Source organism: Typopeltis vanoorti, chromosome 3 (assembly GCF_054136105.1).
Source record: "Typopeltis vanoorti isolate ZY-2024b chromosome 3, IOZ_Tvanoo_1.0, whole genome shotgun sequence".
NCBI classification, from domain to species: Eukaryota; Metazoa; Arthropoda; class Arachnida; order Uropygi; family Thelyphonidae; genus Typopeltis; species Typopeltis vanoorti.
Genome location: NC_143551.1, coordinates 154,595,593 through 154,613,336, shown reverse-complemented (window position 1 = coordinate 154,613,336; position 17,744 = coordinate 154,595,593). Strand labels below are relative to the sequence as shown.

General features: G+C 34.2%; 1 protein-coding gene across 1 annotated transcript in view; it reads left to right on the top strand.

Moving 5' to 3' along the window:
* The window catches only part of LOC150108677 (nose resistant to fluoxetine protein 6-like), a 59,859-nt gene that overhangs the window by 31,869 nt on the left and 10,246 nt on the right, over nt 1-17,744 (top strand). The window contains exons 7-12 of the mRNA XM_090390502.1: nt 550-643; nt 3,167-3,259; nt 4,703-4,868; nt 6,887-6,966; nt 14,244-14,366; nt 15,817-15,937. Coding sequence (XP_090246628.1) covers nt 550-643; nt 3,167-3,259; nt 4,703-4,868; nt 6,887-6,966; nt 14,244-14,366; nt 15,817-15,937 — 677 coding nt within the window. The remainder of the gene's footprint in view (nt 1-549; nt 644-3,166; nt 3,260-4,702; nt 4,869-6,886; nt 6,967-14,243; nt 14,367-15,816; nt 15,938-17,744) is intronic.

Genomic DNA, 17,744 nt, shown 5'->3' with positions numbered 1-17,744 from the left:
GTATTGCATTATACATGTCTGTAAAGATGCGTGCTTTGCATTATGGGATACTGAGATAATCGATGTGAAGTCATTATCCTCTATATACAAGTAGCCCAGTCGGGAAGATATTTCACGCACAACCTTTGTTTGTTTATGGATAAAGAATTAAACAAGAATATACTGTAATGTCTTTGCAAGAATAATTTACTTTGCAATGAAATGAAAAAAACTTCATATTACATCCTCAAGTTAAGAATTACTAGTAGACGTATATTTATAGATAATTCACTGCTTTTTATAGAAACTATACCACAAACTACAGTATATAGTAAAGTTATACCACAACGGTACATTAAAAAGCAGAAGGAAAATAATTTTATGTAAGAAATATTGATAAATTTAATTAAAGCTTAAATTTAAATTTCAGTTCTACATTTTTCTTTTTATTACTGTATATACCAGAATTCTTTGAGAAAGAGATGCATTTCCATATGATTAGTTCTCACAAGTTAAATCCAGATAGCGTGCAAAATTTAAAATATTGTTTTTTTGTTTTTCTTACAATAGGGGATTTGAAACGATTTATTGACTTTCAGAAAGATTTCATGTTCCAAGTCATTGCCAATGCGACATTATCGGTGACCACCTTCTTCTTAATTGGGTAAAGTAAAAATTAATTAATATTTCTTCCGATAGAACGTACTGCTTAGAAATGTCTGCCTGTTAGTTTGTTCGCAGAGCATATATATATATATATTATTATTTTTTTAAATTTAAATCTTGTTTATTTTTAATAACAGTAAAAAGAGTTTTAGTACTTATACCTGTATGTTATCCAGGAAATTTATCACTACATTATGTTTATTTAATATTTCTTTTTATCTAAATTTAAGCAACATATGTAATTGTTTTTAATCTAATCTACATGAAATGATTACATTCAAATAAATCATAATATTACGAATTGCATTACTTCACACACATTAAACTGTTGGGGTGCTGAACTAACTTCTTCATAACTTTGTTCATTAACAAACTCTGTTAATGAACAATTGTACAAGACTACTATTTTTAAAAGAAGTTTCTATGTTTCGTTTTGGTACTATCCTCGTCATTTTTGCTATCTTTCTTTACATATTTTCGCAAACTGCTTCGAAAAAAACTATATGTACACATACGCATATAATCATTTGTTCAAGTAACAAAATATTAAAAATATTTATTGTTTGCTTATAATGCGATATCAAGAAAAATGAAATATTTACTGTGGTCCACTCATTGGCGGGAGGAGCAGAACTTAGGAATTTTGAAAGAGGTGTTATTATGAGATTGAATGTGAGTAGCTAATCCATTAGTAACATTCGTGAAAGACTGAACTACCCAATAACTGAAGAACATTATCAGATAGTGGAAATGCGTACCTAAGAAATATACGAGAAAGAAGGTCCATGAAGCTAACATCAAGGGTACTAAATATTACACGGAACTTTTTAATACAATATTTGCAGCCCGACTGGTGATATCTGCCAGCAGTTCAAACAATTTACAAGTCTCAATTTCTACAAAAGAGAAACTTGAGTCAAACTTGAAAAAAGGAAATCAACATTTATGAGATTGAATATGAGTAGCTAATCCATTAGTAACATTCGTGAAAGACTTTCATTAAAGTGTTGGATGGTCGTGATATGGAGGTAAGAATCGTGCGAACCATGGAATGAGCAAGTTTGGGTTGTATGATAACTGGGGACTGCCTTGTGTCCGAGTATGTTTCAACTGTGAACTTCGGTGGCAGAAGTGTAATGATCTGAAACCATTTCTCATTGTACGAACTAGGACCTCTAGATATTTTTATTAGCCAAACCTTTACGATATGGTGTCACCTTGGTTCACTGTTAAACTTGTTTCTACTTCCAATGATGACTACGATCTCTCCTCTCCCATTTCCACAAAAAAAAGAAAGAAAGAAAAACACAATATAGCCGGATTTATGACTACGTATATTCTTAGCTTGAAGGCTGAATCACAAAATATCTGAAAAATCCTTTGCGAGATCAAAATCGCTCTTTATTTATATAAATTTCTAAACATATGATACATTAGTAACTTGGTGACTATATTTAGATAATTCAGAAATTTAGAAATTTTTGTCTGGCCACTCCAGTCCTATGACAAGCATGAATAGTTATCGCGCACCTTGGGAAGAAATTCATCTTTCACCTCGAGTTCAAGGTCATTTTATATAAAATTTGTTTTAGGTCGAAACCAGCTGTGATATTTGATATTTTTTATGAGTAGAGATTGGATTCAGAATTATATGACACTATACGAAGAGTCTTCAGTGGAGTAAACAAAGTACAGTGGCTCTAAGAAAACATGTCTTATTGTATACGGAATATTCAAATACCCGTTCTTTTTTAATTTATTGCTGTAGCGTTGCTAACAATAAAATTAAAACGATGAATATAATATATTCTCATCAGCAAACTTGTGCATACAATCATAGAGGAAACGCAAACGCATTCATAGAATAGAATGCAAATCATATGATGATAGTTTGGTAAGTAGTCCTCCGTATCAAACCAATGTGAAACCTCATTTGCTAAAAATGTCAATTAATTGGTGGACATCCAGATGACGAAAAATAATTAGGTATTAATGAAGTCCATCGCCTCACAATTACTGCCATATGATTTCTCACGGCTGCAATGAAGGGATCAGTATTACTGCTGTTCTAATTATGAACGGAAGTTAGTCTGTGAGATGATGGCTTATACCAAAATAATAACCAGTGCTGTAAGAAGTGAGTAATATACTCAATTAGGAAGATATAATTAGGAAGATATAATCAATTAGCAGTCTTAGAGGATGAAGGGATGACGGTACGAAAAATTATAATGCATTTTCAATACTTTTCCAAAATTCTATACATTATATAACTTGCGACCAGAATAAATTTAACTCTGATATTTAATCAAAAGTGCATTAATAACATTGCATGTAGCATAATGGAATTTACTTTAATTATACTTATTGCAATTTTTTGTAATTAAGATTATTACTCATCAACCACTAGACAATGACTACTTGAATCATCAATGAAGCATTGCTTAAATAGTCATTTGAATGCTCTGATTATCTTCGAGCGATTAACTGTTGATACATATCACAACCGTTTCTTTTTCAGAGGTTTTCTTGTCAGTTATGTGACTACTGATGCAGTGCTTAATTTGAAGAAACCATTCAGCATTCCTAAGTACATATTTCATCGAATATGGAGGTAAATATTATTTTCTTCTTACTACATGAACAGCCCCATACTTTGTAGTCCCATAGGAAGGTTAAAATCCACACACTAGTTAATTTTTAGACATATCAAAGATGTGGTACGATTTGTAACCAAGTTACATTGCAGAAGTTATTTTAACGAAGATTATATCATTATGCATCGGTTAATATTCCGAATGTTCTCGCTTGATTCTAATCACTAAAAATTAGTTGAAAACACGAGTTTCCATGAACAAGCATCCTGCTACCTATGTATAAGACCCGTCAACTTGCCGTCATGATGTAAATTGCTTAAAGATTCTTAGGCGTCCTAATCCAGATTCCAATCCAGATCTTTTCAATCAAACGGTAATTATTAATCGACTGAACTTCGGAAACTCAACAAACCGTATTCAGATATGCAATCTATGATGGAAATTAACAACAAAATGTTTAATCATTGTTTATGTATTTTAGGCCATACTTCCAAGCAAAAACGTTTTGCTCTTCATTTGTTTAAAAAACAGTATGAATCTTTTTTTTTTTTTGCTAAGATGTTATTAATTCATGTGGGTGAAAGTTCTGGAACATTGATGTTCCAAACGAATGAAGTTTCATTTAACTTTTTATTCTTCATAAGAGATTTTCCTTAATAAAGAATCGTTACATATATTTCAAGATAAAGAAGTGGATTTTAACGTTTTGCATTTTACGAAAAACATTTCTGTCTCTTGGGTAGGACAAGAAATATATAAATCAAATTTAGATCTGTTCCTGTATTGAGTTGAAATTACCAGAACACATGTACGATATCAACCTTTTTACGCTGGATGTACCATCTAATCTTTTTGCTCAGTAACCTGAAGTACTTGACATTTATTCGTGTTAGTGGCGAGTCGATCAAAGATTGTGCAGTGTGTCTCTGTCGGTGCAGCGACTATACCAAGTAGTTAGAACTGGTTTCTAATCCAGTCAAGACAGAGGCGACAGAGTTTTCCTTCTATACAACAGGCAAATTTCAGAAGAACACATTAAATTTACTTGCATAACATGCTGTTCTTACAGCCCTGGCTGCTTAGGCAGTTATTCCGAACAATACAAACTTCTGCAGTATGTTATTTAAAATCTTTGATGGTAACACACTTGATTCGTACTACCGTAAACAGATGAGACGTGTAGATAATTTAGTATATAAGAAGTTTCTTATAGAATATTAAAGCCTGTTCGACTTTGGTTAAACTTCTCAGCATTTTTTTATTATTTAATTTTATTGACTGAATCTGTTATAATGATATTTGCTACAAATGTCGACTACGAGTATAAATTTATTGTTTAATTTTTGGTTTAGTTAGATTACTATATTTTGACTTGAACGAATATAATTACAGAAGTTGAGTAGGAGTTACATTAAAACCATCCTATAGTTGCTTAAACATAAAATGTTTCTTTCCTTCAGATTGCAGCCTACGCATCTGGCCTGCATGGTTATGATATTTATGCTACCGTTGCTTGGACAAGGTCCTCTATTTCATGAATCTACGGAGATGTATATCAATGCATGTTATGAGAACTGGTGGCGAAATATACTTTTTATCCACAATTTCGTTGACATGGAACATATGGTAAGTGTGTGTATTCCTAGACGTTTGCACTCTTTGGTTGCATTTCTTAACCGCATTTGATTGAAATTTTGCTTGTGTCTTCTGAATACTGCTTTGTCTACAGCATTATGAAAAACATATTACTTCCTTACTTAACTACAATTAGCCTTATTCTTTGGACGCGCATTAATATCTTCATCCTCATTCAGATGCCTACATATGCTATTCAGCTTCTAGTGTAAGAAGCGTCACACCATATGGAGATATACAGACTGTTGTGGAAGAGTATTTATGCGCTATAATAACCCTTATAAAGTTCAAACATTTTTGACTAAGCGAATCAGGTGGCTGTTTCTTCTGCAACTCACAGGGTACATTGGAATATACATACCTGACTTGTTCTTAAAAAAAAGATCACAGCATGTGCCTTAGACACTGCCTGTAAAACATGTAACCAGATAGACAGCCATTACGTGTACAGATCATATAAGGCAGAGAAAATATAATGTCATCTTGATCGCTACCAATGCTGTCATGTCCAATTATTTCCTAACAATGCAAGAAAATCTAGCCAACAACCAATGAAAAACTTTAATAAGAAAATGTAAGAAAACTAAGAACAGTGATCGGAGCTTACACCACCTTTACTACGAGTTGCCCCAGCATTGTACTATCGCCGAACTTTATAGTTTTCTATATTCGGCATGCAACACTTTGATTAGATTTCTATCTTTGAATTTCTTATTCCGCTACGAAATAATGTGGTATTCAATATCCACTTAATTTTGAATAAGAAAATATTATTATATTTTCTACTATAAACATTGTAGACATCTGTTATTCGAATATTATCACCGCTGAGAGCGAGGTACTCTGACCACAATTTAAAGAAGATGGAATTCAAGTAGTGCCCTCTTCTGGATTACAGAATATAACTCAAACTTTCTTGTATAGCTGAGAAGCAACCTGGAACTGTAGTAGGTTCTCTGTAACGACAGAGACATATAAATTTTTTTTTCTTATTGGGTTCATTTCTTTTACATATTTTATAATTCTTTTCGGTGTGCGATATCACCTTGCGCAATGGAGTTGTTTGAAAGTATCTCATGCTTGGTCTCAAGCGTAGGGTTTCTGAATACAATAACCCCTTTATACACTTATAGCAATGTGCGATAGGTTATAAAAGTTCGTGGTTGCAGAAAATATATTCATATATTCGTATATCGTATTTATTTCGTGCATATTTTAACTACATAATATGGGCTGTACGAAAGTAAGAATGCCATTTATTTTATCTCAGAACATTTAATTTATTTAATAATGGTTTTTACCTAGATTAAAACTTACCATCTGTCGTTAGTGTTCTTTCATTTTATAACAAAGTCTGTTATTTCTAAAGTCTTTCCATTACTGATTGAGTCGGTGTTTGCTGACACCGTAAGAGGGTTTAGTTTTTACTGCGACATCGGAGCGCTTTATGAACAGCTTTATTTAGCTCCTCATCGTTCACAAATAGGCGAGCTCGGAGTGCATTCTTACGAGAGTCAAACAAGTATTAGTCAGAGGGTGCCAGATCGGGACAATGGACGTGATGTAAAACTCAGTCCAGTTGATTGTTGGAAATGCGTCCCTTAGGTAAACTGGTGTAAAGTGGGGAATTTTAATGGAGAAAGAAGACCTCCTTCATGTTTTTAGAGGGGTCAAACTCCAAGAATGTGTTGTTTCAATTTGTGAAAAGTCTTTTCTACTTACCTTTATGAAAGGATAGTGGTGCCTTTCTCTAAAACTCCACAAGCTAGATATAATCTTTGTCCATGAACCATGACTTTTCCCAAATAAGGCTGGACACTATAAATTAAAGCTTTAATGTCCATTATTAGCTTTCTACGTGCTAAAATCGAAAGAAAACATAAAACAGTATCTTCATAATGTCATTTGTGACATCATTTGTTTTATAGTCATATTCATGAACTCATTTTTACATCCTAATTTTATCGAAATGATATATTAACGATCTGTGTCATTTTTCTTTATTTTAGTGCGTCCCACAATCCTGGTATATTGCTAATGACTTTCAAATGTACGTCTTCATTCTGATTGTGTTACTACCTTTGTTCAGGTAAGCATTATTCAAATTTGTTAGTAGTTTCAACAAATATATGATTAATTTGTAAACTGTGCATCTCTAATATTCGGAAAAAATAGCAGTTAAGGATTACATAGAGTATTTTGATCTAGTTTAACCACCCGCCATGACGTGTATATACTTCCATAATTACACGAATGAGAAGTATCGATCGTAGTCCATATAACTTTTGGATATTACGAAAATAATATGGATACGAAGTGTATGTTTTTGATATATTATATACAGGGTGGCCATAAAATAATTTTCCCTTTTGGAGGCATCTGTAGCTAAAACCAATAAACGGAATGAGACCAAATTTTATATTGAGACTTTTGGCATGGGGAGATGATTTCCCCGAAAAAAGATTTAGTACCAAAAGTCGCCGATAGGGGAAATTTTGGCGCTGGCGGAGCCTAAAACAAACTGATAACAAACAGATAAAATGGAATAACATTTCGACGGTGTGACAGCCGCGTCACTCATTCCAGCTGGATATGTGGCACGTTACAATGGTAATAATAATTATAATAATTAGACTAAAACAACAACTAGCGAGAGAAACAGAAATTAATGTAGTGATTAAACTCACAGAAAATAATGTTTTATTCATCAGAATCGGGGTTCCCTGGACCATATACACGATTTTCAATGTGCTGACCTTTCATGTGTACAATAAATTGCATCCGGTGTGCGACATGCTCTACAGCTGAGCGTAAGGAGTCTGATTGAATGTTCATAACAGTTCGTTTTATGTTCTTATTCTTTCAAGACATGCAAGTTGGGAATGCCACCAACAAACACAACGGTTTCAAATACCCTAGAGCCAAAAGTCAATGGAATTTAATGTAATTATCCGCATTTTTGCAGCTCCGCCAGCGCCAAAATTTCCTATATCGGCGACTTTTGGTACTAAATCTTCTTTTTTTGCCGAAATTATCTCCCCATGCCTTCATGAGTCTCAATATAAAATTTGGTCTCATTCCGTTTATTGATTTTAGCAACAGATGCCTCCAAAGAGGGAAAGTTATTTTATGGCCACCCAGAATTTTTTGCTGGTTCTTTCTTTCTTAATCCTCCTCTTCTACCTTTTACGGTGTCGATGTGTCCTTATTATTGCAACCACAACCATCTAGAGGATAATGTGGTTGGTTCCATGCCTCCCATTCTGTCCTATGTCTGTAGATGTGTATGCTCACAGGGCCGGTTTGACTGTTCAGTTGGACGAAAAATCCTAGTATCCCGGTGGAAAAAACCCCCACATATGAGACCGGCTAACTTACCTTTAGTTGAAAGAGATCAGATTAAGGTTCCTCACGTCATGGACGGGAATCGAACCCAAGTGTTTCCCACCAAAGGGCTTCGTCTATAACGACTGAGCTGCGGAGGCTCACTTTGCTGTTTGTTAAGACCTAATCAGAGCTAGATCAAACTAGGTGTTGCTTGGAAACTTTAAACTATCATGGTTGCTCATCATGCCATACTTCACGCTAATAATCAATTTCGTGCTACTCTTAAACGGAGAATTAGGTTCAGTGTTTGCGCAGTTCGGTCTTCCTCTTCCTGATTGTTCAGAAATTGGAATTTAAGAAATAAAGTAGTGTGATGTAGAGTTAATGAGCAATATCATCCGCAAAAAACGTTCTTTCCAAATGCATACATCTAGTATATAGGTATAGTATACCTATATACTAGATATATTTGGAGAGAAAATTGTAGAATCTAGAGAAATCATCCTCAAACCCTGTACATTTAAATAATAATTTAAGCTATAACCTCCCAGACTGTCATTCTGCTGTGATCACATACTGGCGCTCACAACATGCCGTACACACGCACTCACCCAACAATGTGACCAACGACGGAACTACTTTGAATACGTTAACTACAATGTTTTCACGTTAAATATGTATAGTGACTTTCCTGTGTTATTCACAGTTTTTTATATTCAATGTTTAAGGTTTTTTCTTTTATAAAAACACCTGAAGAAGGCTGTAAAAAGCTGAAACTAGTCGTGTGCTACTATTAAACCTTTTTCCTTTTTCCTCGGTTTTTGTCATTCAATTCTTTTTAAAAAATGTTTAACAACCGAGTAGATGAACCTCCATGCACGTGCATGGAGGTTCATCTATGCAGATATGATCTAATCACACACACACACACACACACACACACACACACACACACACACACACACACACACACACACACACACACACACACACACACACACACACACACACACACACACACACACACACACACACACACACACACACACACACACACACACACACACACACACACACACACACACACACACACACACACACACACACACACACAGTGTGTGTGTCTGTGTGTGATTAGATCATATCTAATCACCGAAAAATATATCTAATCACTGAGTCAATGTAACTAATGGTCATTATATTCCTTCTGACGAGGATACATTTAAACTTACAAAAGCTTATCAGAAAACAACTAGAAGCATTGGACTATTCATCAAAAAGCTTGTCTTTTTAAACCGCTTTAAGTCCTTTTCAATCATTCCGAAGTTCCTACAATTCATGAAAATAATCACAACAGAAAGGGCGTAGAAAGCGAAATTAGATCTTTTATTAGAACGAATCGGTGACACGAAACAGAACTTAACCTACTTCTTTAGATAGGCTAACTCACTTTGGAAAATCGTTAGCAGTATCTTTAGACCCCGTGTCGTGGAACACTATAAAAGAGATTAGCACGCACCTGGATTCAAGAACTCAGAAAATAAATAAATCTAAGCAAATTAAGAAATTTAATTAACTCAGATTAACACAAGAAAGATTCGCACCTAATAAGCATGATGAAGGCCTTTAAAACTTCGTAATAAACAAATCATCTTACACCCTTAGTCATGAAGAAGAACATATTCTCTCGAAAGGTCTTAATTTTGTTCTTTCTCCAAAATCAATCCGTAGGGAATTGTTTCTTACTATGATAGAAAAAGCTAGCTCACTGCGTCCTACAGCAGACGCAAGTTTACTTCGTATGGAGGCAATATTTGCGATTAACAACGTAAAATAAAACTGCAAGTCGACTACATTTCTCCTGGTGAAAGACTAGCTAATCAAAAAACTTAAAAGGAATAGAGATATTATCATTCTCCAAGCGTACCAGGGCAATGCAACGGTAGTACTAAATAGAACAGTTTATCGCGAAAAAATCCTGACGTTACTAGAATCAGATACCTACGCACTCACCCAACAATGTGACCAACGACGGAACTACTTTGAATACGTTAACTACAATGTTTTCACGTTAAATATGTATAGTGACCGAAACCCAACGAGAGAGAGATACCTAATCGAGCAATCTCCTTAACACGACAACGAACTTCCAAAAAACACACGTCTTTCTTTTCGGTTATTACATCCATATAAGTGGATGTAAGGACCGAAGGACCTATTGGCCTGAGCGGACAAATTGTCCGCTCAGGCCAATAGTTGATAGTATTGATTCACCGACATAAAAATCATCAAAATATCTAGCATTCTCCTTAAAAGGTCTAGTAGGAAAATCTTCCTCTTATATTAAAAATTCACCTGACTTCGCTTCTAAAATCAAAGATATAAAGAAGAATTCCGATATTATGATGGGCTTTGATGTTGTTGCACTTTTTACAAATGTTCCAAAGAAAGAAGTTCTCAGCATTTTAAAAAAGATCTCTAAAAAGACTTTTGCTTTCCTCTCACATTGTATTAGTTCTGGGTATTTTAAGTTCGAAGATAATATTTATAAACAGAACAAAGGACTAGCTATAGGTAGCCCCTATAGCTAGACTGCAATACTGGCACATTTTCTTTGATGATTTCGAGGACAAAGCCATCTCTAAAGCAACATTAAAACCTAGAAGATGCTCCGCTATGTGGATGATATATTCCTTATTTGGGAGCATGGTGAAGAGAATCTTCGCATCTTCCTAAATCATTTAAACAACTTCCACCGAAATAAAATTTACATCGAGATTGAAGACAATGGTTCCCTTTCATTTCTAGACATGAAGCTTACTAAGATGTTTGATTCTTTAAGGATCTTATTCTTCAGGAAATCAACACACCCGGATAGATACCTACACGCATCCTCACATCACTATCCAGCACAAAAGTTAGGTATCATTTCCACATTGGCTCACCGTGATCGCTCAGTATTGTCTAATGAAGAACTAAACATGAACTAAAATATATAGAAAAAACTTACTTAAATAATGGATACTCTTCCAAAAACATTAAGAGGCAACTATACCAGCGCCTTCGAAACAACACAGAGATCTCTAATAACCCCAAGGGATATATTTCTTTACCGTACGCCAGCTCGCTCTCCAGGAAACTAAGAAGAATTTTGAAAACATTTAATATAAAAACGTGTTCCAAAACTCTTCCAAAACTAAGGTCAGTTCTTAGCCACTCAAAACAAGCTCACAACCATCTTCAGTTTCTCGGTGTATATAAAATAATATTGATTGTGGGAGGCCATACTATGGCCAGACTGAGAAGTCAATCCTCCTATGGCTAGAGGAAAATCAGAGAGACATTTCATGCAATAGAATCAGAGCAAGCGCAATCTCAAGTCACGTCTTATTTTCAGTGAATACAAACGATGAAGGCCTCCAACACGGAGTAGATTGGAACGCAACATCAAACGTTTATATTTGTCACGATGAAGTGGAACGGCGCATAGTTGAATCCAAAAAATTGTTCTAGACCCTTATCACATTAACAGCAACCACAGTTATAGTCTACCTGACTCGCATAGTTCTACCATTAGACACTGGCGTATGAACTCACACGTTCGCAGTTGAACAATAGAATTAGAGAGCGGACTATAACGACAATTCAAACTTAACTTCAATTTACAAGTCTCTTATTATAATTGCACAGTGTTTTTATGTTTTTTTTTAATTTGCTGTAAGTGTTACTACACCTCAATAAGTGGTTTTGACGAAAGATGTTGTGTGCTCCATTAAATTAACTCGTTATCTAATTTCTAGGTTTCAGTCAGTGAAAAAAATATGAATATATATATATATGACACTCAAAAATGGGCAATGGTAAATATCTGAATGGTATTCGACAGATGGAAAGAAAACTAAAAGAAGATAAAAGAAGCGGTGGGGAATGAATTTAATGATATGGTTGGAACTCAGAAGCATACAAAATCTCAAGGTCAGCCAGAATAGAAGACTTTAGATGAGGCCTTTCCAGCACTAGATAAGTGGTGATGATGATAATGATGATGATCTGAGTAGTCTTAATGGTCTTCTTTGCTCTCATAACCCGATTCATTATAATCCCAGCGCATTGTGCGATTACTGTTGTACCACGCAGTTTTATTTGACTAGCCTTAGTATGTTTATTGTAATTTACAATTTAATTGTAACTGCCAATAAAATGGCCATTCTAGCTGGTTTATTACCATGCAATAGAGGTAAGATAATTATTTTATATTTATTACATTACATTTTGCATACTTACTGCACCCTTCGTTGGAGGAAATACCTATTCAAACATGTAATTTAAGTGAGAACATAAACGATGCTGCTCTATTACTATCTACTGCGCGACACAGAGCATCTATCTGATTGCAGTTCAGATTATTGCACAAACATATAAAATAAATTTCTTGTAGTATCTTAAAGGTCATATCTTTTGAAAGTTAGCGTTCAAGTCTCCTGGGACTGTAAAATTCACGGTTCTTGCAGATAGACTTAAATCAATCAGACTGTGAACAATTATGAGATTAAGTGAGGTAAACATCGTAATGACATCGCTTATAACAGAAGCGCGACGTCAGGCTAAATTACAGCTGTCCCATTTACAAACTTCATCATAAAAAAGCAGGGAATGAATTCTGAATTCTAGACATCAACTCTTTTTTGATAGGCCTTGCAAATTTTAGGCAAATATCCGAATTAGTCGATCATTGGCACATATAAATATCATTTCGTTTCTTCCAGAAACTGGGGTGTGCAAACCCACATCTCAAAAATTGACCGTAAAACAACCTGTGGAAAAAACACTATTATAGACACTTAATGACTGCATTAATGTTTTCGCCACTAGTTGGCGGCAGCTAATTCTCTCTCTCTCTCTCTCTCTCTACTCCATAAGCTATTTTTATTGGTGGTTTGAGCACTCTCTCTGTGATGGCTGAAGGATGGAGATCTTCAAAAGATAGAACTAAAGGATTTCCCCCTACTAACGTTAGTGAATAAATAGCGTTCGAATATTTATTTGTTTATTTTTTTAAATTACATTTATTGCTGCAATTACAGATGTCATTCTTCTGAATAGACTTCTAGTAATGCTAATAAAGAGATAGATAGTTTGGCCCATTTCTCCTGAAAAATGACCGACAGTTCCTTTAGTGAAGAAAGATGTTTTTACCTTGTCATCAACTGACGTTCTCCATCCATAGAAGAACATTTTAACTCATTGCGAGGTAGCAGGCCTCATACTAACGTATAATTGTTTTTCTTCCGGAATCTAGAATTTTCCGCTAATAGAACTTGTCAGAGAATACATAGAAAATAAGATACACTTGACACACAGACTTAGTCACATCGGCTTACTTCCAAACAACAACAGTAGTGTGACTATTGCAACGGGTGTTATGAAAGGTTTGAACCTGGAATCTGTTCTATCCGATCTTACCGTCGCATTGCTATTTACTCAAACTTTTGGCAAAACCTTCGAAGTAGGATATGGTATATTATTAAGTTAATAGCAATCTGGATAGTTTCCAAAAAACAGCAGTAATTCTAACACTGAACTATTAGGATGCAACCGCACTGTTCATTTTTCTGAACATCTACTAAAGGAGATTCTAGTTCAAATGAAGAGCAGCACTCCCCCCCCCCCCCATAACAACACGGCCGCCACAATTAACAGACATGATGCTACTCTCTGGTAAATAATGGTATACTGCTACTCAGTATTGGAGAAAAATAGTGGTGTCTCCTCATACATTATTGCAACACAGTGTATACTTCTCAGTGCTCTGACTGATTGCGATCTTACTAAGAAACTATTTAGTGCTAAAAAGAAAACAATTTTAGGAATTATCATTAAAATTTTACATAAAACACTCATATCTTAGGAATATAAACATTCAGGAAGATAAACAATTTGTAAACATATATTGCACACGTAGCGATTATTTAAATATAACTCATTTATTTTCATGAAATAGTAATTTGTCTCTAATAAACTGTTTTATAATTTCCATAGGTGGGCGAAATTCGCACTAACGTTAAATGGAATTCTAATCATTCTTTCGATAATTTCCGCTGGATTGGTTATCTACGTATATGACCTACCGCCAACAATCCTGTTATTATATTTTGATAAGAAGTAAGTACGTAGTTTTTAATATAAATTTTGAAGTCAAAATTAGTGTTGAGAATATTTATAAGCCTATATAAGAATGAAGAGAAGGAACACATTGCATGTGATCATTTTATAATACACAAATTTTATAATACACAGAATAGCAAATATTTGCTATTCTATGTATAGTTTTTTTCTAAGGCAGCAATTTACATATGTAACAATTTATAATGTTATGCTTCATGTTTTTTCTCAGATATCACCACCTATGTTTAAGACAAGTACTGTTACTGTTATATCTTCTGATTTTTATTTCCAAAATGCTTCATTTTACTTATATATTTCATTAAGATGAAAAGAAAAAGAAAACAAGAAAACATGTGATGAATATGAATAGATCTTGCAAGTTAGCCATTAAAACAACAGAACTCATAAACCATTCAAAATATTAAAAAACCTGCAGATTTCGATGTAAAATATTCAGATAATATATCTAGTTTAATTTAATTTAAACATTAATCGTTATGTCAAATAATTCTGAGTTTACTTTTTTGGCACATTAATTGCTTTAACTTTTCTCATTCTCTGGATTGGTTTCGACACATTGGGATAATAGACTTAAGTCGGTCATCATCATCATCATCATCATCATCATCATCAAATTCCTGATTTGTACCCTCAAGGGGTGCATAGGATATGATATACTACAGGAAAAACTTACTATCTACAATTGCTATCTACAATTTTCCTCCAAATCAATCTGTCACCTGTCAAGACTCTAACATTATAAGATCTCATAATTCTATCCTCTAAGGCACTTTTTACTGTATAAATCCACCTATATCTTGGTCTTCTTGTGGGTCGTTTTGCTTCCAGCCTGGCAGAGAACAATTGTTTTGCTAATCTTTCCTTTCCCATTCTTTTAAGTGACCATACACTACCTGAGATTAACTCATTTTACCTGAATTTTTCTAGGTTTATCATCTTAATTTTTGTACATGAAACTAGGTATATTTTTAACTATAGATTTTTTTTTGTTTGCAGGGAGAAGTCTCTTAGTCTTTGTCCACGTTCATGAATTGTACATGGCCAAATTTCTTTGTTATTTCATCTCGTTCACCTTGGTCCACTTGTTTATTCCAGTATACATCGTACATTACAATAACAAAATTTGTAGAAAATACACATAAAACTCTTACAGCGAAAACAAATTCTTACAGAAGAAAAAAATTCTTTGTTTGATATAATTGTATTTTACAAGGTATGAAAAACAAATGTTATTTTTCCATATATAGATTTACACATGTATCTCGAAAGTAAACGTAAATAATATTCATTTGAAAGAGATTTTTCCCATATCTCACATTGCTTACATTGATTTAGGTAGGTAATAATACTAAGGACATCTGGTATAAGAGAATATAAGTTTGAGTATAAAAAAAAGTTAAAGCGAAATTAATTTGCTTCTTTCCAGGTATTTGGTTGAGTTTTCGGCCAAGACTTACATTCTTCCACATACTCATCTGGGTTCTTACTGTGTGGGTGTCTTTCTAGGTTACTACTTAGCCACGCGACCTACGATCACAATAAGACCGGTAAGCATGCAAGATTTAGCACTTTAATAAAAGATAATAAACCTGTCATTATATTGTCGTGGATTAATGCGGATAACAAGAAACTGTACGAGTTGGTTCTGGAAAGTTCTAAAAAATACATGGAACAAAAATGATATTAAAGCAACTGATATAACTACAAGAAAGAGCATCCTAGTAGCAGAGTTATGAAGGTAACTATGTTCTTATATTCTTATATCCCCGTACTTTCTTTCTTGTGGTTATATTAGTTGCTTTAATATCATTTTTGTTCCATGTATTTATTAGAACTTTCCAGAACCAACTCGTACAGTTTCTTGTTATTCTCCTTCGAATTCTTATCTCACTTTCCTTGATGTATTCGACTCGACGCTATGAAATAGTTACTCGACAAGTAACTGTTTCATAGCAACCTAAATAATATTTTGATAGCCCGGTTAATCCTGACTTCAGTGCATCGAGTGTCTACACTGAAAAGACGTTATCAAGAATTATAATATGATATCCTACAAATAATACACCACAAAATCATCGACACCGTCTAATATAATGTAGTTTTACTTTAAACGTAAATATACATACCGGCTATTGAATCAGAATCATTTATGCAGATATACGTAAACGTTACTTATGCAGCCTATGTGGAAAATAGTTGGTCACATCCGTCGCCACGTGTCGTAGGCAACTATTTAAGAATGCTGCTGGTCAGTAATCGTCAATAGTATTGATCACGTGTAGGAAAAACAAAGGAGCTTTCAGAGTTCGATAAAGGGCTTATTTTGGATATCTGGCTTGAGTCACGATTTCGAAAACAGCAGAGCTGACTGGGTTCTCAAAAGGTGAGATATCCAGCATAGTTAACCAGTGTAAAAATAACTCACTTTGCTTGTCTAAGAGGAGTAACTGTGGTCCCAAAGACGCTCTGTCAGGAACGATATCTCTTGTGCGGACAAACAGAACTTTCTGTGTGCGGCAGTTGACCAAAACATTTAATGAAAGTTGTTTCCAACCCATATCGCATCGAACTATGCACAGGGAATTGAAAAGGATCGGTATTAGCAATCGCATTCCTATACGTAAAATAAATTTTTTTAATTTACTACTATACTAATATACTATCCATAATCTCAAAGATTATTGAAATCCTAATGAAAAACGATTAAATAGCTATTTAAATACCATATCCTTTTACAACTGATCAATACGGGTTTAGATCCGGATATAACACCGAAAAAGCGCTATTCGAGTTTCATAAAAAGGCTGTAGTGGAATAAATAAAGAAATGTACACAGCAGCCGTTTTTGTTTGATATATCTAAGGCGTTCGACTCTGTGTTCATCATGACCTAATACTACTGAAAATGGCCAAATACGGCATTAGAGGAATTATTAATGACTGGTTCAGATCCTATCTGAATAATTGAAAACAATATACCAGCTTCGGCACATTTAAAAGAGCATCAAAAATAATAAAATACGGAGTCCAGCAAGGATCAGTACTAGGACCGATCCTATTTTTAATTTATGTTCCATGTTAATGTTAATGATTTATGTAAATGCAAACTTTTTGGCAAAATGACATCCTTCACTGACGATGCGCCATTAGTATATACTGAAACGACCCGTCAGGATTTAGAAAATAGGATTACTCGTGATATGTTGATACTAATGAGTGGTTTAGCAATAATGGTCTTAAAATTAATACCGATAAAACGAGATATATGTACTGCACGTTAACAAATATGCTAGACCACAATATAACCATAAAACTGCATGAAAGGAAATGTAATAATGATATCCTAAATTATAAC